At 35.8% G+C, this 23,804-nt stretch overlaps 3 protein-coding genes across 5 annotated transcripts; 1 reads left to right on the top strand and 2 right to left on the bottom strand.

Moving 5' to 3' along the window:
• The first annotated feature begins 232 nt into the window (after window positions 1-232).
• Window positions 233-7,382, top strand: LOC132103336 (T-box transcription factor TBX20-like). 2 transcript variants are annotated; one of them, XM_059508362.1, is made up of 8 exons: window positions 233-680; window positions 1,768-2,008; window positions 2,252-2,416; window positions 2,663-2,771; window positions 3,213-3,371; window positions 3,660-3,736; window positions 5,575-5,687; window positions 6,212-7,382. In XM_059508362.1, exons 1-8 carry the CDS (start codon window positions 554-556, stop codon window positions 6,550-6,552), a joined length of 1,332 nt encoding a protein of 443 aa, XP_059364345.1. In that variant the 5' UTR covers window positions 233-553; the 3' UTR covers window positions 6,553-7,382. The 2 variants fall into 2 exon arrangements, with proteins under 2 accessions (XP_059364345.1, XP_059364344.1); XM_059508361.1 differs by having other exon boundaries at window positions 5,572-5,687.
• A 4,028-nt stretch (window positions 7,383-11,410) lies between these two features.
• LOC132103335 (homocysteine-responsive endoplasmic reticulum-resident ubiquitin-like domain member 2 protein) lies at window positions 11,411-18,939 on the bottom strand. The gene is made up of 9 exons (XM_059508359.1): window positions 18,725-18,939; window positions 17,837-18,179; window positions 16,833-16,910; window positions 14,746-14,832; window positions 14,450-14,589; window positions 14,226-14,351; window positions 13,009-13,332; window positions 12,805-12,907; window positions 11,411-11,999 (listed from the first exon to the last, which is right to left on the bottom strand). The coding sequence occupies exons 2-9, from the start codon at window positions 17,981-17,983 to the stop codon at window positions 11,823-11,825; spliced, it is 1,182 nt and encodes a 393-aa protein (XP_059364342.1). The 5' UTR covers window positions 17,984-18,179; window positions 18,725-18,939; the 3' UTR covers window positions 11,411-11,822.
• A 1,693-nt stretch (window positions 18,940-20,632) lies between these two features.
• pkdc (protein kinase-like domain containing) lies at window positions 20,633-22,234 on the bottom strand. 2 transcript variants are annotated; one of them, XM_059508803.1, is made up of 2 exons: window positions 22,124-22,234; window positions 20,633-21,773 (listed from the first exon to the last, which is right to left on the bottom strand). In XM_059508803.1, exon 2 carries the CDS (start codon window positions 21,770-21,772, stop codon window positions 20,798-20,800), a length of 975 nt encoding a protein of 324 aa, XP_059364786.1. In that variant the 5' UTR covers window position 21,773; window positions 22,124-22,234; the 3' UTR covers window positions 20,633-20,797. The 2 variants fall into 2 exon arrangements, with proteins under 2 accessions (XP_059364786.1, XP_059364787.1); XM_059508804.1 differs by lacking the exon at window positions 22,124-22,234 and adding an exon at window positions 21,864-22,111.
• Window positions 22,235-23,804: the final 1,570 nt, after the last annotated feature.

The raw sequence follows: 23,804 nt of genomic DNA, 5'->3' as shown, positions 1-23,804 counted from the left end.
AAGTTTATTTTTCCTTTTGACGGCTCTCTCAGGTCTGCGATGCGCCCAGCAGGCGAAATCACTATTGATGAACTCATGAATATTAATAATGTCGTTCTGATGTTCCTTGAAAATGATGTTCCAAAAATCTATTCGTTCTTTCGGCAAATCACCAAGGTCAACGTCACGAGAATAAATTAATATTCATGAGCCAAGCCGTCATCGTATACAGGATTTATAAATAAGCTGACCATACAGTGGAGGGTGTTGAAGAACCAATGATCTAGAAGCCACACAACGATTGGTCATGGCTGTGCACGACGGAGGGGCTAGTGAAATGAAGGGGACTGCAAGTGTCCAACACTTACTTTGAAAACCTTGCTTGTGCAAGAGAGCTTGAGGGTGACTGGAGCGAGACACACAATGTCCCAACCGATTTGGAAGTAACAGACGGAACAGCCTGTAGCCTGCAATCTTCTTAGTCCTGACTCAAATATCATCTTGCAATTTAAAGTCGTTTCGGGGCTTAATCTGGATATTTGTGCTGTTGAGAATAGTTTTGAGCACTCGCATCATGGAGTACACTTCTTCCTCAAAGCCTCAGCTCTCTTCAAGGGCGAATGCCTTCTCCATAGCCGCACTCATGTCAAGTGGGAAACCGAAAGACAAGGAGTCGGAGGAAAATACCATCAAGCCGCTGGGTGAGAGCAGATCAACGAGATTTGATAGCAGCAGTGTTTTCTTGTTTTGCAGCAGTGACGTGAGTTTGCTCGTGAGGCGTATCTGTGTCAAACTCCAGCAGTTTTATGTAAAGGAAAATAGAACCTAGTAAAATAGCTGAGTATTTAAATAATTAAACCTTTTTTATTTGCAGTGGGTTGTACAATTGCGTGAGCTTGTGCGGTCGTAAAAAGTAAATATTTTAACATTTGAACACGTTAGATAAAATGTTAGCCTGAATGCACTGTAAGTCGCTTTGAATAAAACATAAAAGCGTCTGCTAAATGCATAAATTTCATTTTATTAAATTTCATTTTAAAGAAATGGGGTAAAATTGTGACTTGTCAGTGTAAGGAGTAATTCTATTAAACTTTTTATAAAAAAGTATAAAGGAAAGCATATGAAAGTCAGATTTTTTATTTGGCCAATTTGTGTTGGTTTTTGAAGATTATTATTTATTTATTTTTTGCACACTTTCCTGGCAAATCAAAATGAACACATTTAATTTTCTAGGGAAACAAACGACAAACCATCTCGTACGGCTAACAGTTTATTTATATTTAGGCTACAGTAGCCTATAAACATACAAGTGAGGTCTAATTTGCCTGTCAGTAACTGTAAGATTTAAAAACATTAATATTTGTGGGTTTAATGGCCACTGCATTGGAATATTTTAGTATTTCTATGCCGTTTGTAATATTACGTTTCAGGCTAAATTGATTACAGTTAAAAAAATACTTATCTAATAAATATTTAAGCACATAAAACCATTCATTTTAGGCCACTATTAATATAGGCTACCTATAAATAATTGCACATTATCAGTTATGTTTCTACATGCAGTGATATTATTTCTACATTTCATATAGGCTAGGCTGTTATATTCTATTATATTTATAACTAAAGCAAATCATGTAAACGGTATAATGTGTGAAAGTTTTTTTTTTTTTTAAGAACCAAACCAATAGGACTATCGGCATGTTAGTCCCTGACTTTAACACCTTTTGTAACACCAACTGCAATCAACTGGTGCACATATACATTTCATTAGTTCTTTTTTTATTCTAGAACAATTCGTAGAGAAGTCATCATGCCATCAAAACATCGGCGACCTGTCTTCGCTGGAAGCCCACGGAGACTTCAGCAGCAGCGGCGGCGGCGCTCCGTTATGTACGGAGCCGCTCATCCCTACGAGCCCCGGCGTGCCCAGCGAGGAGATGGCCAAGATCTCCTGCAGCCTCGAGACCAAAGAACTGTGGGACAAGTTCCACGAACTCGGCACGGAAATGATTATCACAAAATCTGGAAGGTAAAAAAAACAGCTGAAATTACTTTACTTTATCTGTATTTTCAAACCAGTAGACGAATTTGTTTAGTATGCTATCTTTATAGACGCATTTAACATTATTTTTAAAGGACATGCCTGTTGTCAGTAGCCAACATCTAAAATAGGCTATTTAAGCTCATTTGTCTATTTGAACCAACATCTTAGAAATCATGTGCAGTCTACTCATGTAGCTGAATGCCACTTACGCACATGTTGTTTCAACAGACGAATGTTTCCGACAATACGTGTGTCATTTTCCGGGGTAGATCCGGACGCCAAATATATCGTACTAATGGACATCGTTCCGGTGGACAATAAGAGATATCGATATGCCTACCATAGATCCTCATGGCTTGTGGCGGGAAAGGCAGATCCACCTTTACCTGCTAGGTAAGAAACTTGACATTTCCTCAATGCGTCGTTTTGCTATGATTACTTAAGTTGCCAAATCACAACAAATTGTGAACAGCCGGTTTAGCCTATACTCATTTTTAGATTCAAATCCAAATATAAATGTTGTGAAATGTATGGTAATTATAGCTTAAGGATAAAATGAATGAAAATCGAATAACTTAATGCACATGCAAACGGATCTACAGCATATATTTATTAATGTATTCTCTTATAATTTTACAGGTTGTACGTGCATCCAGATTCGCCGTTTACAGGGGAACAGCTGTTGAAACAAATGGTTTCTTTCGAAAAAGTGAAGCTTACAAACAACGAACTGGACCAGCACGGTCACGTAAGAAGAAAGCATTAGCCTATTTCAAATCATTGTGCAATTTCGGCTTTACATTTATTCTGTGTCAACCTGTAATTGTTTAATGAAAAAAGTAGGCTATCTGTAACGATTTGTATTTGTAAAAGCAAGTGGCTTTACAGAAAATATATTTTGCCTGTGAAGATCAATTGTTTCATTTTTGTTTTTAAATAATTTGACGATTATAATTCAAATAGGACATTTGGATATACAGGAAAATTAGACTGATGAGGCATAATAGGATTTGTTGTTGTTTTGTTTTACTAAATAGTAATGCCTGCAGTAATGTATATATATAAATTATATAGAATAGTATAATTATATAATAATAATAATAATATATAATAAATAATTGCTACATTTATATTTTTATAGTTTTCCTGCATCACATAAATTCAAATTGTCTCACACTTTATTTAACAGATCATCCTGAACTCCATGCACAAGTACCAACCCCGAGTTCATATCATCAAGAAGAAAGATCACACTGCGTCACTTCTTAATCTAAAGTCTGAGGAGTTTCGTACATTCGTCTTCACTGAGACAGTTTTCACTGCAGTCACTGCTTACCAGAACCAGCTGGTGAGTACAAATCAACCAGTTTCCTAATCCCCTTGAAAGGCACCTGGAAAAGCCTGTAGTAGCCTATATTTGTGCAAGAATACTTATCTTTTGAGTATTTATTTACCAATTGGCTATTTTTATGAATCTGTTCCTTTGTAATTAGTAGTAGGCTACTATTTTGAATTTTTAAAAAGTATATTTCGGCAGCTGTTTAAAATGGATTAAATTTTAGCAGAACAATTTACTGGAAGTGGGAGAGGAACAGAGCTACCGGATTAATTTAGTTGTTTCCTATTTTCACTTCAGATAACCAAACTGAAGATTGACAGCAACCCTTTCGCTAAAGGCTTCAGAGACTCCTCCAGACTCACGGATATTGAGAGGTATGAGGAATTCTGCTGCTAGTGGCGTGTTGATTTCTGACCCGTGCTCGGTGCAGTGAGTGATTGCAGAGGGAGGAGTGAAGCGTGTGTGTGGTGGGAAACGTTCAGCCACACTCATTAACAAGTGCACAAGTGGCTTTTCATTAGAGTCTCATTAGTCCTAGACGTGTGTGGGCGGGTTGGTACAATAAAAGCTGAAAAAAAACGTTAATTTAAGAGTGTGGTTCATGTGGTCAATTAAGAAACACATTGAAGTATAATAACAATAATAATGCCATAGCAAAAAGGTAGAAAATTATATTATCATAATATTATATAATGTTAAATTACTACATCAAATTTATTTATTTATTTATTTATTTTTTGTTAAGATCGGCTAGAAATAACTTCTAAAGGTAGGCTTAACATTTGCAGCTTATCGCTTTTTATAGTAGCCTATATTTATTTGCTTTTCACATATTTATGAATTTTGCCCACCTTTGAATGTGTTATATGACCTCTGAATACCCTATATATTTAATTAAGTCAATAGTAGCCTAACATACAAAATTAACACAAGAAAACACACTTGAAATTGATCGAATCGCTTGATAAAGTTAGAAATGCTATAAAAAAAAATTAAAAAAAAGATTTTGGAAACGTGCTCTCAAAATACACAACAAAACGAATATAAAATTTAAATCATATAGAAATAGTTGCAGGTTCTCCCTTGTTGTCGTTTATTTATTTATTTTTATTGCTTTATATTTATTAATAATGCACTTTTTACTCGCTGTTGAATGTGTGTTATGAGATCTCTAAACTAAATACCAAATATTTTAATTAAGTCAATGTTGACATATATAAATACAAGAAAAAATGGTCTCTTTTCTGATCCAAGATTCACGAGCAAAACAACTGAATGGCCTGAAAAATAATCTGATAAAGCTAGAAATGCTGGAAATGACCGGTTTTGGCGATGTGCTCTCAAATTAGCATTCCAGTTAAACATTTGCCAGCGAGTTCCATTTCGAACCCCAACGAAAGAACAAACGAAAGTCAATGAGTGCCAAAAATACCACACAAAAATGCATCCTGTTCCATCTCTTTCTCCGTCTCTTTATTTCTTTTTCTCTTTGGAAGGGCTGTGAATTAGATCTGATCAATTGATCTTCAGGGAGCTGCAGAAATCGCATTAGTCTGGAGTCGGGCACTGCACTAAAACACAGCGTAATTCAATTGAGCCCCGTGACTGATTGAAAACAGCCACCCAAGTTGCAGGGCTGCGAGCCCCCTCTCCTCGGGAGCGCGTCGCAGATAAAAACACACATATTTGTATTGCGCTGCTGACAGATATTGCACTTTCCTAACCTAATTGGGAGGCTAATGTGGACGCATGGCTCTTGTGATGCAGACCATCTCAGCCTGTCTGAGGAGTCTAATCTAACAGGAGCTAATGCACTTACTGCAAGGCTAGCAGACACACTTCTCTCTACGCACTTGCTGTGTGTTAACATATTTGTATGCCCTTGTAGTTTAAGCAAGCATGAACTGTCTGATTCATTGAACTCACAAAGCTTCAGAGAGACACTCTAGATGTGTAATTCATACCCACTGTGTTATTTTGAACCCTGGCTTTAATTTCATGGACAAAAATTGTTAAAATGTTCTTTTGTGTTCATTTTTGGAGATTTGGAATCTCTTTAAATGAGAAGATATTCTGTGATGCCTTGAAAAAAAATGGTTTAGTTGATTAAAATGCACTAGATTTAGGATATTTAACCGGATCAAAATATTTTTTTTAGTAGTTGTGGATTTAGAGATATATTTTGGGCTGTTGTCTTTTGGTTTTGCTGTAGGGAAAGTGTTGAGAGTTTGATCCACAAGCATTCTTACGCCCGGTCGCCCATTCGGACTTACACTGGTGATGAGGAATCCTTGGGTGAAGATGGGCTCTCTGCACACAGTAGAGGTAAGAAAACCCTCCTGTAACAGTAAACTGTACACTAGAAATATTCTGCTCAATTTGCTTAAAAATAGCAGCTGTGAATGCTAGAAATTCACAGTAAAAAATATATGTTTCAAGTATTTCAGGATGACTAGTTTTTACAACAAGTGATATAATCTTAATATACCAATTTATGTTTTACCAATTTAAATATTTACTGATAACCACTATAATACTGGAAATAAGTGGTAGTATTAAAAAAACTAAAAAAGTACTATAAAATGTAATCATGTCATTTGTCACACAGTTTCCCAGTACAGTTTTTCACTAATGGCAATTCATAGTTTTATTTCCATTTACAATAAAAAGTACATTTCACAAAATGTAATGTAAACCCCTTATACTCTTAAAAAAATCTATAGTTCCATTAAGAATCTTGGAAAATTCTTCTTTTTGCTGTAAAAAAAAAAAAAAAAAAAGGTGTTTTACATTATGGTAAATATGCTAATTTTATGGTACAAATAATTAATTCAGCTCTTCCCCTGTAGGTTCAGCATTCACCGCATCAGACAACCTCTCCCTCAGCTCCTGGGTCACCACAACGTCTGGCTTCTCGGGTTTTCAGCACCCTCAGTCTCTGTCTGCCATCGGAACCAGCACAGCGTCCTTGGCCAGTCCTCTTCCTCACCCCATCCAGGGCTCTCTACCCCCTTACAGTCGACTGGGCATGCCTCTCACCCCATCCGCCCTGGCCGGCTCCATGCAGGGCAGCGGGCCGACCTTCCCCTCCTTCCACATGCCACGCTACCACCACTATTTCCAGCAGGGGCCCTACGCCGCCATCCAGGGACTTCGCCATTCTTCCACAGTCATGACCCCGTTCGTATGATTCCTGTCACCTCAGCCGGAATTCCCCATCACTGGCATGCAAAGACATACGCCACCCATACACATGCAAAAAACATGCTTACACGAAAGGAAGAACCACATGTAAATAATACTGACACAGCATTGACTAACGACCCGGACGTGCTGCTTCTAGCAGTTGTGCTGGAGAAAAGGTGAACGAAATGCCCAACGGACATGGATTCTTGTAAAAGAGAACTTTAAGCATGAGTTTTAGCGTTGATAAGAGACTCAGAGATCCGTCTTCATCGGCTATTCATCTGTGTTAATGCTACCTTGAAAGGGATAGTAAACCAAAAAAATGAAAAATTCTTTCATTATTTAATCACCCTCATGTTTTTCCAAACCTGTATGACTTTCTTTCTTCTAATGAGCATAAAAGGTGTTTAGGTGCCAGATTTCTTGAGAATGTATTATTTTGTGTTTTGGAAGTCAATGGGAGCCAGCTTTTTACAAAATATCTTCTTTTGTGTTCCACAAAAGGATATAAAGTCATACAGGTTTGGAATGACATGAGGGTGAGTAAATGATGACAGAATTTTAATTTACATTTTTGGGTGAACTATCTCTTTAATGATGCGTCTCATTGCCTTTATCGCCACTCAGAGCCAAATGAGTGAGAATGTAACACTGGACTACTGCTTTTCTCATTCCCCGTGATCTGTCACTTCTTAATGATGTGATACAGTATCTGTGGATCTGCCAACCACTCTCCACCCTCGTTTTCAAACTGTCGACACTAGAGGACGCTGTGCTATATGAAAACCGCAGTACTGGATGGAAACATGTGGACCCAAAAATGCTGGACAGGTTGATTTTATCTTTCTGCTCTGATAAGTTTCTTTTCTTTAAAAACTGTTTAAGGCATTAAAATGTATTTTATATTTAAAAAGACTGTTCTCCAGGAAATTGATATTCTGTCATCATTTACTCACCCTCATATTGGTCTAACACAAAAAATATATATATTTTATAGAATGTTGGTAACAAAACAGTTTTGGTTTCCTTTGAGTTCCATTGTATTTTTATCCATACAATTGATGTCAAATTTAACTTAAACCGTTTGGTTACTATTATCTAATATATCATCTTTTATGTTGGAATGACATGAGGGTTACAAGTAAATTATGACAAAATTCATTAAATTTTTTAGTTTAAAAGACAAAAGTGTGATGAGGGTGAACTGCAACCGATATGAACCAGCGGACAATGTGAGGCCATTTCTACAAGTAACAACCAAGAAAACCAGAGGAATATGGACAGGTTTTGGAACTGGCTAATTTTTCTTTCCAGTACCAGAAACTGATCTTTAGCCACTCTAGGCTGCTTGTCGACAGCCAGCTTGCAGGAAGTCTACACCTGTAAATAATGGGCTACCTTTTAAATAATAGTCTTGTCTTCCCCGAGGGAATGAGGGAAATTGGGTGATTTGTGGCTGAAGTGTTCCTATTTGTACATACAGTCACATCGACAACAATTCATCAGCATCCTGTAACCAAATCACAGAGAAACAGCACTAGCTGTAATAGGCAGATGAAGAGGAACTGGAGTGTGTGTGTTTGTGTAAGTGTGAGGAAGTTGATGCTGCAGTTTTTATTTATCCTTCAAATTTGAACAGAACAGACAAGCATAAATACACAAACAGAGCCACACAATACAGATATTCAGTCAATCTTTCTGCATTTTAGGGTTCTGGGTGTTTTATTTAGATTGAATGTGGTGTTGTCTAAAGTAAAGATGGTTAAAAAAAATGCCCACCATTTCAAGCCTTTGATTTGTTATGAACAGACTGTACAAACAGTTATGGAGTTGCAATATATTAAATGTTTTCTCTTTATTCCTGTTTTTGTTTGTTTGTATGTGCGTATTTATTTCTATGTCAGCTGTATCCTATCTATAAGGAGATGTCTGACCATTTTTGTTTTGATGCCTTTTTTTAAGTGCAATATATTTATTTCAGCTATAAAAAAAGATATGGCTAATGTAATATTTGAAGCAATGATAGATGTTATTTGTAAACAAAAAGAAATATATATCACCCCATAATAATGCTGTGAGTGTGTGATTTTTGCATTGTTGTTTCATGCTGCCCTCACATCATTGTATTAAATAGCTATAATATATATACACCCTTAAAAATAAAGGGTCTTAATTGGCAATGATGGTTCATATGAAGAACCTTTCAAATCCATGGTATCTTTCAATTCCACAAAAATGTTCCTCACACTAAGAAATCTTGACCAAAATGTTCTTTGGGGAACCAAAACGTGCCCCCCCCCCCCTTTAACCTTTATTTTAAAGAGTGTAGCATATTGAAATTCATCTACATTTTAATCTTATTTACAGTTTGAAATTTGCTCTGAACTGATATCTAGTAAATTAAAAGTTTTAATTAATTTTTTTAAAAACACAGTTTGTACCAACCAAAACTCAATATTCTGTCACTTCAGAATCTTTATGCTCCATATATATATATATATATGTATATAACAGCGCATTTATTGATTAGTTCACATAAATGGATTTGCTAGCTAAATCCCCAACAATTATCTGCCTGTTTCTGACTAATCTTACACAGAGGTGACACCAATTATTATTTATTATTCTGCATGCATTATTTGTAAGGCATGACGCTGCAGGGCAGGAAATGTCTGAGGTATCTGTAGCATAATTCTAAATATAAAGATGGCCTCTCTATCACACAGCCATCTCTTTCATGGACAAATCAACAAATCGATAGCAGGTCGTTAGTCACCGTTTCACCAGGAAGAAAAGGCACTTCTACCCTCTGATAAAAATCAGTTACATCCTTTGAAAATAAATAAGCAAATAAATAACATCCAGTGAGAGGGTGATTGGATTAAAATGATAGGAGAAGGGCGATCTGAGGCCATGAGCTATGGAGAAATAAATTGAAAGGAACAGTTCACCAGGAAGTCCATTTTAAGGAATAAGAGTGTCATTTACAAAGCAAGGACTGCCAGCTAAGTCTAATGTAATTTTGTTCAGCTTTTTTTCTTTCCCGCCATGATTTTCTAATTTATCCCTAAGACAAAAGGAGCACATTTCAATGATGGGCAGGAATGGAAAACTGTCTGCTGTCTTTACCAGTGAATTAAGGTTAAGCCACATCCCTGTCAATAGAGTCCATGTTCTTTATTTCCTCTGTTAAACAATGGTTGACCATATAGATGCTGCACTTACTTTTATTTGAAAAATAATTACATAATTAGATGGTAGATTCAATTTCTAACTCAAACAAAACACTTTTTTTATTTTAATACTTGGAGAGCCTTTTTTCACTCTCTTATTTCTTATTTAATAAGGTTAGAATTTGTATAGGCATATGGATAAATGATGTAAATTGCAGAGACTTTGGCTATTTTGGCACATTTTTGGGGGGTTATTTTATAAGCCAACTTTAAGCTACAAAAATTACATTTTGTTTTTAACATCTCCACCATTATTGCCCAGGACAACACAGTAAACTTAACATTTACATTTTGTGGAAGAAATGCCCAAATAACATGGAATGTTTTCACAATATATATATATATATGAGAATCTTATATTCTCCACCTTGTAAAACAATAATATTGTGAAATATTACAAATAAAAATAGTTGGTTTCTATTTGAATGTATTACTATCCCAGGAATAAATTAATCAGATAAATACAGCCTTGGTGAGCATATATATATATATATATATATATAAAGCCACTGCTGCACTGAAACGTCTTACTCAGAAATGCCTTTGTGACAACTAGCCCCAGTCTCCTCTATTTTATAGAGTGATCAGTCATATTGTTTATTTTTTTTTATTCCTTTTTGCATTCCTGAAGAAATCGTCTTAATTCAAGCTAAAGAATTTCAACAACTACATTTGTTCAGGTCTATCCAACAAAGGCTGGAGTCATGATGAAATCATGGTCTGACAGACACAGATCTGTTCTCCTGATAAGAGTTGTCCTACCTTGGAAAGACGGACTTTAACCCGATTTGTCCAGTTACTTAGTGGAGTCCGGGTGAAATGAGCCCAATAAATGTCTCTGTCATGCATAATTAATTGTGTTGTTACAATGAACCGTACAAAATCCATCTTCATTTGATTAGAGGTTTTCTGAAGGCACTGAAGTGCATGATGGTCTACTTTTTCGTGTCCATCTCACCTCAGTGTCTGTATATGACTGGACGGAGGGCTGTAGATAGAATGCAGATGACAACTTTTATTTCAGAATGTAAAAGGGATTTTGTGGTGTTACGGTGGCATGTACATATATGTGTGCCAGCTCTTACCAATGCCATCAAGTATGTCTCATGAAGAATTTTTCCCCAAGAAACAATAATTACACAAAATGGTTTAATTATAAAACCGATAGCCTTTATTTCTTGAATATCTATCTATCTATAATCACCTTTCCACTGAAGATATTGGCAGAAGTACTTGGTGCATCACCACTTTATCTATTTTAAATGTTGTCATATAAAAACAATATAACATAAAATATCATAGTATTTAGATATTATAGCATATAGAATGCATCACGTTCTGAACTACCAAATTTTTACTTTCATATTTTTCTTTATTTCGTTTTCATTAATGTTTCAAGACTAAACAGTGCATATATGTATATTTTTCCTGAGTAACTCCTACTCTTATATATAGGTGTAAATCTTAATATTATTATTATTAAATATAAAAGTTATATTTAAGAGAGTAAGAAAAGTTATTAACAGAGGCATCTTTTAAATCTGTACATGTAGTTTTTTTTCAATCGGTGGCGCCCACTAGTGGTGCATCATCTGACCAGCTGAAGAAAATCAAAACCACGAATTATGATAAGAAACCAAAACCTGATTTTATTCAAAAACACACCTTATTTCAATGAGATGCATATATTCATATCTGTAAATATTTACTATTTATTTACACACAAGAAAAGTAGTTATGCACTAAAGTAACTGCATGATTCACTAAGTCTTATGTTTATCAACCAGTCTTGAGAAATAAAGTATTTCATAATAACATGGACAGCACATCTATGAAACCTCACCCTGACTTGTTAAACAAATACGGGAAGAAAAGCATTGGCATAGGGAGACAATTGAATACCATTGAAGCAGCATTACAGACTTTCCAGGACATGGCAGACCATGTTGTACTTGTTTTTGTATTTTATTATTATAATTTTTTATGTCTATTGTCAATTTCTTCTCCCCACTGTCCACAGACAATGTGGAGACATCTAAGTTCAGTTGGCAGCGTGTGGAGGACCCTCAGGGATGAGGGAGGTGAAGAAAGTGCTGATGAACGACCAAGAGGCTGAGAGGAAGCCCGGCTGATGAGGGTCTGCGTTCATGGGATCTTCAGGACCTTCCTCCCCGCTGTCCCCCTCATCATCCTCCATTCCCTCATCCATCATATGCTCCTACGGAGAAAAAAAAAATGATGGGTAGGTTTATTAAAAATACATATAAATCCATTACTTCAGTTCATGAGAAAGATGTGTATTATTTTCAAAAAAATTTTTTAGGACAATGTGTGACCATTCTAAGATTATTGGTATCAGCCAATAATTGTGAAGTATGTCAGTATTCCCCTGACAGTCTTAACAATATATCATTTTTATATATTTTACAATATACACTATTGTTCAAAAGTTTGGTTTTTTTTAACCACATCAACTCTGGGGACCCACCGGTGGGTCCAATATTGCATATGCCTAATTCTCAAAATAACAGCTGAAGTGGTTTTAATGATAGTCAAGTCATTTAGAATGTTTCTTATTTCAAATATAAAATATTTTAGTATTGAGTAATGGCTGCTGAAAATTCAACTTTGCATCACGGGAATACAATACGTTTAAAAATATATTAAAATAAAAAAAACTTTTAAATTGTATTTTTTTCTCTATTTTTGTACAATTAAATACATAAGACTAATTAAACCTCAAACAGTAAATAGTGTAAAATGCTAATTTGTTAATCAAAAATGACATTAACTGCATTAAACTTCCATATGCTCCATCTTTAAAAAGTTTAGACAGACCAAGCCCATTATCATCTCAATTTTTCACATTTGAAAATAGAGAAGTCATTAAAAAGAGAAAAATTATAATATACATAAATATATATAGAGACATCAAACGTCTCCAAACTTTTCAGTTCTGTCAGTATTTCTTGCTCTCTAGATATCTGCAACTATATTGGCAAAAGTCAACTACTATAACTAACCATCTCTTGCATATCCAGATTTTGCTCAGCCTCATCCTGAGGGCCTTCTCCAGCTACTGGATTCTGTAGTTCTGCTCTAAAGGGAAACCAGCCAACCTGGTGCCTTGAGAACACAAACAGAGACAGTGAGTGCAAATACAATGTTCAACTTCCTACAAGTCAACTTCTGCTAATCAAGAAGCTTCTATTTCAAACATGACCTACAGATAAACCAGCAGCATGGCACCGATCACCACAACGAAGCGGCCAAAGGAGGAATAGAAATAGACGATGCTGAGCAGAATGGCAGCCCGTGACACTGTGTAAATCCAGTCCAGCCAGTCTCGGTTGAGCTCATCATCGTTCAACATGGCTCCTCCCTGAGCATTCATCTGGATGTTGGGGTTGGCAGGGTGGTCCTCAGGGGCAGGGTTGGGCCCCATAGGGGCTGCAGGTTCATTAGGCCGAGCTGGCTGAGTGGCGGGGCCAGCACTGGGAGCGGGAAAGGGGGCAACGCTGGACGCCCGGGAGGCTGCCATGGCTGCATGACTGAAAGATTGTGAACGACAAATTATGAACAAAATGCAGTGCACATCAATGAACTATGTGATTTAAAAGAATTGGAAAGTAAAAATGGTCTGTTTTGATTTAATGTTGTCTTTATAGAAAAAAAACCTATATATGCATTTGCACTACTAGTAACTTTTTTTTTTTATGCTTTTTGAAAGAAATCTCTTATGCTCACCAAGGCTGCATTTATTTGATCAGAACTGTAAAACTGTGAAATATTATTACAATAAAAAAACTACTTTTTATTTTAATATACTGTTCAATGTAATTCACAAATGTGATGGCAACGCTGAATTTTCAGCAGCCATTACTCTAGTCTTCAGTGTCACATAATCCTACCGAAATTATTCTAATATGTTGATTTGGTGCTTTTTATCAATTAGTATTGGTGCTAAAATATTAATAAATGTTGTGATTATAATTTTTAAGGTGGAAAATAATTTTTGCTTATTTATTTTATCAAAATATTTTTGTTGAAACCGCATACACTATATGATGACATAACATTAATAAATGTCTTTAACATTTGATCAATTTAATGCTTAATATAATTGCTAAATAAAAGTATTAATTACTGCTGAAAGTTCAGTTTTGCCATCACAAATTAATTTCAAAAACATTTCAAAATAGAAAAATGTTCACAATATTACTGTTTCTACTGCATATAGGATCAAATAAATGCAGCCTTAGTAAGCCTAAAAAATGATTTCAAGTATTCTTTTTATTAATAATTATTCAAAATGTTTGACCTGTCATGTATGATTACAATGATTTGCACAACTATTTTCTGAATTCTCAGCATGAAAGGGCTCAAACAGATTATTCAGGGTCCTAACCTCATATTTAATAACAACTGGGCTGTAGTAACTTACTATTGCATGTAATAATGGCGGGCATACATCTGCTGCCACCAAAACATTTGCATCGGCATGTACATAGGATGGGCAGGGAAGCCAGCAGCAGGACCACCTTGCATCGGAAGAGGCATTCCTTCAGGCCTAATGAAATATCCAAAATGAAACTCATAGGCCTCAAAACTCAACTGAACATATTTTGCTTTGAGTGGGTTATTTGAGAGTGCCATTTGTGTCTTTACCTCTGCATTACACCAGTAGGGGCAGGATTGACGCCATGTGTTTGTGTTGGGTTCCCCCGGTACCGTAGACCATCAGAGTTGGCTGAAATTTCCTGACTAGGGGTAGAGGATGAGGAGGATGGACCAGCACTGTCTGATGTCTATGAAGAAAAAAAAAAGAAAGAACAATAGACAATGTTAAAACTTTAAAAATATCTTCTTTTGTGTTCAATAGAAGAAAGAAACTAAAGGGTTACCGGAATGATAATATATAATATATCATAATAATCTATTTCTTTTTTAATCTATGTACTCACTAAAGAGCTGGAATTGTTGTCAGAAGTGGGGGATGATGGGGGGCTTTGTGACGCACACACCAGGTGGACCATGTGGTATTCATCTTGCTGTTGGGGTTAAAGAAATTCAGTGATTAGAATCAGTACAACAAAACCTGATCTCTGGTCAAAAAAAGAGAGTGTTGTTTATTGTATTCTTTTAAAGTGGACACTATACAAGTTTTGCATCCAGTTTGTCTCATTTGTAGAGTTCAATCCAGTCTGAGTCATTTGTATGGATACAGTCAGCATGTTACATTTCCTACCAGAGACAGTAGTACAGGACTAAATGATTACAGACCTGTGGCTTTAATATCTGTGGCCATGAAGTCATTTGAAAGACTGATGCTGGCCCACCTGAAGGACATCACTGGACCCTTACTAGACCCCCTGCAGTTTGCTTACTGAGCCAACAGGTCTGTTGATGATGCAGTTAACATTCATTATTTCCTTCAACATCTGTACAGATCAGGGGCTTATGTGAAGAACCTATTTGTGGACTTCAGCTCGGCCTTCAACACTATCATACCAAACCTCCTCCTGTCCAAATTAACTCAACTCTCTGTGCCCACCTCCCTTTTCAGTAGATCACCAGCTAGTTAGGCTAGGAAAATTCTCATCCAGCACCTGCACCATCAGTACTGGCGCCCCTCAGGGGTGTGTTCTCTCCCCACTGCTCTTTACCCTGTTCACAGCTGCACTGCAAAGGACCCCTCTGTTAAGCTCCTGATGTTTGCAGACGACACCATACTCAACAGCCTCATCCAGGACGGAAGCGAGTTTGCTTACAGACAGGAGGTTAAAGAGCTGGCTGTCTGGTGCAGTTACAACAACCTGGAGCTGAACACGCTCAAAACAATGGAGATGATAGTGGACTTAAGGAGGAACCCCCTGTGTGACCAAATGGTGAATCCTTAAAAGGGAAAACAACTAAATGATTCCTAACACCATGTCTACACTGGATGCAAGCAGCGCGACAAAATACTATAGAACCACTGACTATAATATAGATTAATTATACAGATAAGTCAATATAACTCATTATAATCAGTGATGCGGTCTACACTGGATGTGGCGCGGCATGACACCACAAATCCCTGTAAAAGTAAACTGCTGCATTACTCTATTTATGATGTGCTGACAAAAATTTCACAGCATTTTCAGTGGTTGCATTGACACGTCCAGTGTAGAAGTCTTTAGCTGATACGGCGCGGCGCCACATGTCAACTGTCGCGTCAGGTGTAGACGCGGTGTAATGATGACTGGAGAGATAGAGAGATGACAGATAGGACAATGGTAAATGATTTGTAGATCCTCAGTACCACTGACAAACATATAATCTTGTAAAATATGTGGCAAGTACCGCTGCTTCATAGTGTAAACATAGTATGTACGATCACGAACTTGAGAGTTACTGTCATTCTGTTTGTGTTTTGGCTGCTTCTGTTACCAAAACAAATTTTCACCAAAATCCCCATATGTAAACATACCTGGCAATAAAACTCTTTCTGATTTTTATTGTTGTTGTTGGTTGATGTACAAATGCATTTAACAAATGTCTTTGGTTACTATGTCCTCTCTCAGTGCTTTAAAAACACCATGTCACAGTTTAGCTTTAAAGGAAGTGGAAGTAGCAACAGATATTTTCTTCTGCATTGTGAAATACATCCCAGTGAAACAAATTATAACAATGAGGCTGGAATTTTTTCATTACCAAAAAAAAATTAAATAATGAAACATATGCATGGATGAACAGTTCACAATAAGACGCATTTAATTATAAAATAAAAGAATATAAAAAAATAAAAAAAACACCCCATGATCATTTGGGTCTGGATGGCCTAATAACAGTACCTAAAAAAATAAATAAATAAAATAAAAAAAGATTATGACGATGAGTTACAAGTTTTAGAATCTATAAAGTAAAGCAGTAATTTAAACATCTCAATCAGAAACACTCAAACTGTTTGAAGCGACACCAAACTTCTCTTTAAAACATTTGACTTGCTTTTGTATACTGCATCGGATTTGATATTTAAAAAAAAAAAATCAGAGAACAGGAGGAGTACCTTTCTTAGCACATCCCTCAAATGCAAGTGATCCTGAAGAAGCCGTCCAGAATAGACAAGTCTCTGATCCTTGGATAACTGAAAGAAAGAACATAAACATGGACTTTTTATAACTAAGCTTGTCTAAATGCAAGAAAGGTAGGGTTTGATTAAAAATGTGTTCACTGAAATCACATAAAATAAAAGTGTCAGCATGTAAAAACATTTTTTATAAGGAACTTGAATCTGAACTGCACAGCTCTGCATGGGGCTCTCGGGCAAAATGCCAGCAATGCCAAACATTCCTGTAGAGCAGGAGGCATCTAGCTGCCATTTCCTGAAACCAACAAGCAATTTCATAGGATTCTTCTAAAAACATTTATAATCATCATAAAAACATGTTTCAAAAGACCAAACCTTAGCTAAAATGGTAATTCTGTGATTTAAAAATAGAATTCCCTTTAACCTAATGATAATGAGTCAACCTTTTTTTTTTTTACTGAAAAAAGAAATATAATGGATGGAGTATTTGTATTACAGCCAGAATTAATGGTTTGAAGTTAAAAACATCTTAATGATTTGCTTATTACAAACATGCAGCTTTTAACTTATCACAAGACATGGACTGGAGTTCTGTGAATTACTTGTGTTTTTTTTTGTTTTTTTTTTAATCAGCTGTCTGGACTCTCATTTTGACAGCACCCATTCACTGCAGAGGATCCATTGATGAGCAAGTGATATAACGCAAAATTCCTCCAAATCTGTTCCAATGAAAAAGAAACGCATCTACATCTTGGATGGCCTGATGGGGAGTAAATTTTCAGCAATTCTAATTTTTGAGTGAACTATTCCTTTAAAATAATGCACTAATGATTAGTGAGACACTAAGACTTGGTCATACTACTAAACAAATAAAGAAAATGCTCCTAATATGATTGTTCACATAAATACAGTTGTTGGATAATTGGCAACAGACTGACTGAATTAATAATAGAATAATAATCTTGACAATAATATACACTTACCGGCTTGCTAGGATACACTTTGGATATGTGTTTTTTCAACTTTTCTACAGTCCAGTTCAAAAAACAACTGATGGTCTGGTCATCATACTTCTGGTTGGGTGCCTTGATGACAAGAGTAACGGGGCTGTCAACTCTACCCTGGTCCATGGTTCATAATAAAGCAGCGCTTGAACTCTGAAACAGGAAAATCACACTGCACCAGTTGTCCTGTTCAAGGACAGGGATATTTGGCTTCCTCAGACTTGATTCATGGTTGATAAACGCTTTAAGTATCCTTCATGTTGCTCTCCACATTCAAATTTCAGCGCAAGGAATGAGCAACAGGTGGATGCACTCAATCAGCCTGTAAAGAAAAACAGAATGGAGAGGAAATATGTTACTCGTAAATGAAAACGTGACACTGTATAAAATACCAGTTTTGTATGCTAACAGGCCTGTTAAATCACCACTGGCAATGGTAGGTAGAAATTAAATGATTAATTTCTCATTATTACACTCTTAACACCCAAAACAAGCATGGCAGCTCTGTAAAGGGCCACATTTTCATTTTGTGTGTCAGATTTTTGTGTGACGATGGCAGAAGATTTTTAACAAAAGTAAATTATTATAACACATAACAATACAATACAAATTTATTATTTATGAAATAATACGAGAATAAATGCATCATATTCGTGACAGTTATCAGACATAGAGATACAAGACTAGTAACCGTTACTAGGTAACATTAACTAAACAAAACACTACAACAATTATTGTGGCCTCGTATTAACTGTTTGTCTGCTTGATCAGAAAACGAATATGAATTGCTAAAAAAGGTTTCTCTGTAAAATTATTAAATACACAGAAAACAAACAAGCATCAGACGACAATGACCAGCTAGCTTACCCGAGCTAACCGGTGAGCTACAGGCTCAACATTAATCCCACAGACAGCAAGAATGCTCGATATGAGTTGACATTAAAATAAAGAAAGTATTTTGCAAGCATCAGGAGAGAAAACAAAAATATACGCAGCCGTGAAAAAAAAAATCTTCCCCAAAGATTGTTTTCGTGCAAAATGGAGTCACTCCGGGCGTGACTCCGGAAATGTCGTCAGCACAGCAGAACAGAACAGACAGTTCCGTACATTTGGGCTTCATGACCGTCCATGACTTTCCTAGTCCTTTCAAAGAAAACAACACTGTTCTAAAAGCTATTCCAATATATGCAATGCAGCCGGTCAAGGTCCATATTTTATATGGACACAATGATACAAAAGGTTCGGTTTTGTTACTGGATGGCATTGGTATTTATGACCAAAATGCAATAATAAACATATTTGGAAGGTTTTTTTTTAAGTGAGGCCGTATTTTTCCTCGAGGCAAATCCCATTGGTCTGCCTTAATTGACAATAGGCTATAGACTGGAGAAGAGTATGGCTGTTACCACATATATTTTCTTCCTTACAAGACCAAAGAGGTCTACTTTAAAATACTGCACAAAATATACCGTTAATTTAACTGTCCGAATATGTTAAAATTCCTAATATTTACACATTTTGTGGTCATGAAGATGAAACATTCATATTTATTTTACCTGTGATCTAGAATACCAATTCACAGGTAAAATAATAGAAAAGGTGTATGGGAGGATCACTTCCTACTCTGTCACACCTTTTGAGTGAAGTACTCACTGCTAACATCTTTTTGTTTTTATCTAGCAATAACAAAATTGTAATAAGTTTCTGAAGATAGGCTACATTAAAATTAATTTCTTGTGACTCTGAATAAGTTAAGCCTGCTTTCTTTGTTTTTATTTTATTTCTATCTCGTTGTCATTAAATAGACTTTTTATTTCATGTGTGTGTACGATTACTCCCTTCTTTTGTTTTTATTTTTTTAATGCTTTATGTTTTTCTGAAAGGGATTGTATATTTTCATGTTTTTGAAAAAACAAAAATCAGTTCAGTACATTTGGAGATGTTTCCACATACATAAAAGAAGCACGTATTCACTGACCTGAGATCAGCTTTGCGATTTCTTTTTCTTTTCCAATGCAGCTCTGGGGTATTGTAGGCCGTTCCTAGCTCAGCATGAAGGCGGGGCCTCTTCTCAAAGGACAAACACCGGTTAATGAACAGATTAGGCTTTTCCAATTATTTAATGTACCACACAACTCTTCAAACCTAAACTTATTTTTACTTTTGTCATTATTTTACATTAAATGCAGCTAAACCATGCAACTGAATAAATGTATTTAGTGGATTATAAAGATAAAACAGATAGACAAACGTTTTTCTTTTTTTTTTAGATATAAACAGATTATTTCCCCATAACTTTATATGCACCTTGTTCAAAAGTTTGTCAATAAGTCAAAACGAGTAATTCAAACAACCTCAAATCGGAGAGCAATTTTGATATAGAGCATTTATGGTAAAAAACAAATACAGTTAAAAAAAAAATCATAATTTGTTTAAACAAATAATAAAATGTTTAAAGAAACATAATGAAAGTTTCTAATGAAGACTTTATAATTTAAAGTTTATATGAGAGATGAGTGTATGGGTATGTATGCTTTAGCATTAAACATTAAATGTTGTTTAAAAAAATATGTATCCATTAGACAATTCTAAAACAATCTAGACAAATTGAAACATTAAACATTAAATAGAAGTGTTCACATTACATACAGAATAAATCCAGTTCTCTAAACAGGCTTAATGATGCCTTTATAATTTTTTCTAATTATAAAATGTTACTATGAAAGATGAATGAGTGGGTATGCTACATTAAAAATGAATACGGAATACAAAAAATAAATAGAAATACATTTTAATCTCACAATTAAGTGCTCATATTACATACAGAATAAATCCAGTTCTGAAATAATCAGCATTTTGTGGTACATCCTCAAGAATAATTTGCAGTCCAGTGTATTTTGTTATTATAAAAGTCAAGCCACATCTTTCTTCCTCTGTGTTTCAGTTCAATTGAGATTGCTTCAATTTGTATAAAACCTCCTGAGTAAGTCTTTTGCTATACTTATTAATCTTCTGATGACCGGGCATCCATCCAAGGAGGAAGCGATGAAAGTCTGTCCAAGCGAAAGCGAACATGCTTCGCCATTCTTTCTCCAGCTCTGGAAAGTTGGCCTTCCCGTCCAAAGATTTCCGTAGCTCTGAAAAATAGTGATCCAGAAGGCCAGGCACTCTCTTTTCACACTCTCTCTCATCCAAACAGCTGCCCAAAAAGTAGATAACATCCTTCATCCCACACCCTCCACCAACATACTGAAAATCAACAGCTGCAACCTGTAAACCATCCTTGGAGAAGCAGAAATTAGCTAGTTTTGCATCACCATGTAGAATTGTCTTAAAGTGGCAGTTGTTGAGGGTGCTGTCTATCTCTGCAGCAGCTGCTTTGAGTTTTTGATCTGACATGGCTTCTAGCTCTTCAGGCCTTGTTTCTAAATGCCAATACGTTCCTATAGGCCAAAGCCCTTCTGGGGCAACGTTGAGGAAAAGTGCATGAAAGTTGGCAATCCAGCTGAGGCAGGCCTTTATTTCAGCATCATTAACATAGGTTTTTCTCACCGGGAATCCTACAACATCAAGGTCCTCTAAAACAATCAACTGCTCATCACCAAATGACTGGACAGCAAGACAAGCGGGAACTCGGCATTGTTCGTTGGTAGTGTAGTTCTGGTACCAGTGACTTTCAACTTGATAGGATCGCACCTTGCGCTGGTGAGATATGTTTGTGTTCCAGCCCCCTGGATGTTTCTGGTTTTGGGGAAACATCACATGTTTGACAACCACAGAGGGACGGTCACATCCCTCCAAGTGTACTCGTAGTATTTCACCATAACCGCTCCACAAAGTCTGAATCTTCACACCAATCTGCAGAGACTTTGCTCCGCATGCTTTCAAAACCAGGTCTTCGTGTTCCTGCTTCATTCTGAAGAATAAAATTAGCAGAAATTTTTTTTTGAATTAAAATCATCATCACTTAGCGTCAAGTTACCACTGAAGAAGTACTTATTAGTACCGGTAACGGAATAAAAGCCAGATATAAACGGATTCACTTTAGATTTTGGGCTGAGATAGGCATATGAGATAATTGAGGAAAAGTCTGCATAAAACGATATATTGGTTGCAGTTCGACCATTGAATGAATAAACATAAAGGTCGAAGTAAAACAAAAATGAATGCAAATCCTTAAATGTGTTGTCGTATCTCAAAGAGAAAATGAGGAATAGGATGATTAGCTAGCTGCTAACTTTATGATATTCCTGTGAATACATTTACCTTATGAATCCTGAAGCGCAACGTGTTAAAGAAAGGACGATGAGATTAAGGGTTCATTTTCCGGCTTACGGAACAATGCATTCTGGGTAATGTAGTCTTTGGATGAATAAAACGAACCTCTGTATACAATTGTATTCTCATTATTATTTCTCAGAAAATTTAATTGAATACCACGAGGAAATTTACTTTTTTCTCCAGAGTGTATTGTGGGTAGTTATTAAAGAGAGAAGAAAAATAATGTTTATTAAGTCTTTTGAGTGACTGATGAGTGTTCCACATAGTTTTATGACCTATGATGACCTTAGGTTTTAAAAGATGAGTAAGAGAACATAATCGTTTAGAGAAATTCAGAGTTTTAATGAAGCTAAATAACATAATAATATAATGGCTTCTTAGAGTCAATATTAGCTCTAGATCAACAGAATTCTGGCTGCTGGCCCTTTGTCATATCTTAACAAACTTTTTTTCTCTAATCTCTATGGAAAGTGGAGACCACAGTTCCTGAAACTCGCTACATTAACAGGTAGATGGATTACAATCCACATTACAGTCAGTGGATGATTCACTGAATTAGTAATTTGGTAGAAGTGCTAACTACTAACTGCTAAAGGCAGATCAACATTGCAAACTTGAATATAAAGCTCCAGTAAGCCAGCAGGCAAATAATCAAATAGAATATTTAGCAGTTTGTCACACTTTAATTCTTGTAATTGAATATATTTCCCATTATAATCACTTGTCTTGATCCATCACATTGTTCTTTAAGAGAACCTTTTAAAATGTCGTTTTTTTACAGTGGATTGCTGTTGCCATTGTTCAGCAGAGAGTTACCAATGTGTACCTCGGCTCCATCAAGCCTTTCAGTTTAGCAGTCTTTTCGATTGGTGATAGTTATGGAGGTCACTATGTACTTATCTAGTAAATCTAACCTCCGCCATGGGTCATCTTGCATCTTGGTAGCAGTACAGGATTCATGTTCAAAATTTGAGTCACGATTTCCATCAGTAGCATTAATGGCATGGCCATGTGCTGACCAAGGATTCTCGACCAGATCTGATTGTGTAGCCTTGCCATATAAAGCAAGATTTCTGGCTGACATTGATGAAACATTATAATCAAAAGTTATTTATGGGCTTTGTACATGTATTTGTCTATATGCATTATTTTCTATATAGATACATATTAAGTGTATATTACTGAAAACTATTGAATTTTTCCATCATTATTGGCAAGGACAAAACAGTCCTTATAGGATAATATGCAGCAAAATTTAATATGTTTACGGTTTAAATATAAAAATGCAAGTCTGTGTATGCAAGACAAAGCAATTAATGAAATATATCAAAATATGTGTCTATATATTGTGAAGCATGACTGTATTTTCAAAACAAACCAACTGTCTGTTAAAACTTTACCTTTAGCTGTAGTCGTGTCTGTAAAATAAGGCATCATAAAAATGCAATGTTGGAAAAATACATGCATGTCCATTGTTCTGCAACTGAAAAAAGTAAACAAATTCAGAAAATACCATGCTTCTAAACACATTAAGCTTTCTGTTTGCAGTTTGATCATAAATGAAGTCATGAAATAATTTATAATCCCATTTTTTAATGGAATTATTATGAGTTTTAAGATTTAACAGAATGTAATTGAAATAACTAAAGTCATTTAAGTAAGTAAA

Source organism: Carassius carassius, chromosome 24 (assembly GCF_963082965.1).
Source record: "Carassius carassius chromosome 24, fCarCar2.1, whole genome shotgun sequence".
In the NCBI taxonomy this organism is placed as follows: domain Eukaryota; kingdom Metazoa; phylum Chordata; class Actinopteri; order Cypriniformes; family Cyprinidae; genus Carassius; species Carassius carassius.
This window is presented reverse-complemented; position numbering and strand designations above follow the sequence as displayed.

Coding starts and splice junctions, on each gene's coding strand:
- LOC132103336 (XM_059508361.1), top strand. CDS start 554: ATGGAGTACACTTCTTCCTCAAAGCCTCAGCTCTCTTCAAGGGCGAAT. Junction 681..1,767: donor AAATACCATCAAGCCGCTGG/GTGAGAGCAGAT, acceptor TTTTTATTCTAG/AACAATTCGTAGAGAAGTCA. Junction 2,772..3,212: donor AACTGGACCAGCACGGTCAC/GTAAGAAGAAAG, acceptor TTTATTTAACAG/ATCATCCTGAACTCCATGCA.
- LOC132103335 (XM_059508359.1), bottom strand. CDS start 17,983: ATGGACCAGGGTAGAGTTGACAGCCCCGTTACTCTTGTCATCAAGGCA. Junction 14,590..14,745: donor ACAACAATTCCAGCTCTTTA/GTGAGTACATAG, acceptor TTTTCTTCATAG/ACATCAGACAGTGCTGGTCC. Junction 12,000..12,804: donor ATCTGGATATGCAAGAGATG/GTTAGTTATAGT, acceptor TTTTCTCCGTAG/GAGCATATGATGGATGAGGG.
- pkdc (XM_059508803.1), bottom strand. CDS start 21,772: ATGAAGCAGGAACACGAAGACCTGGTTTTGAAAGCATGCGGAGCAAAG.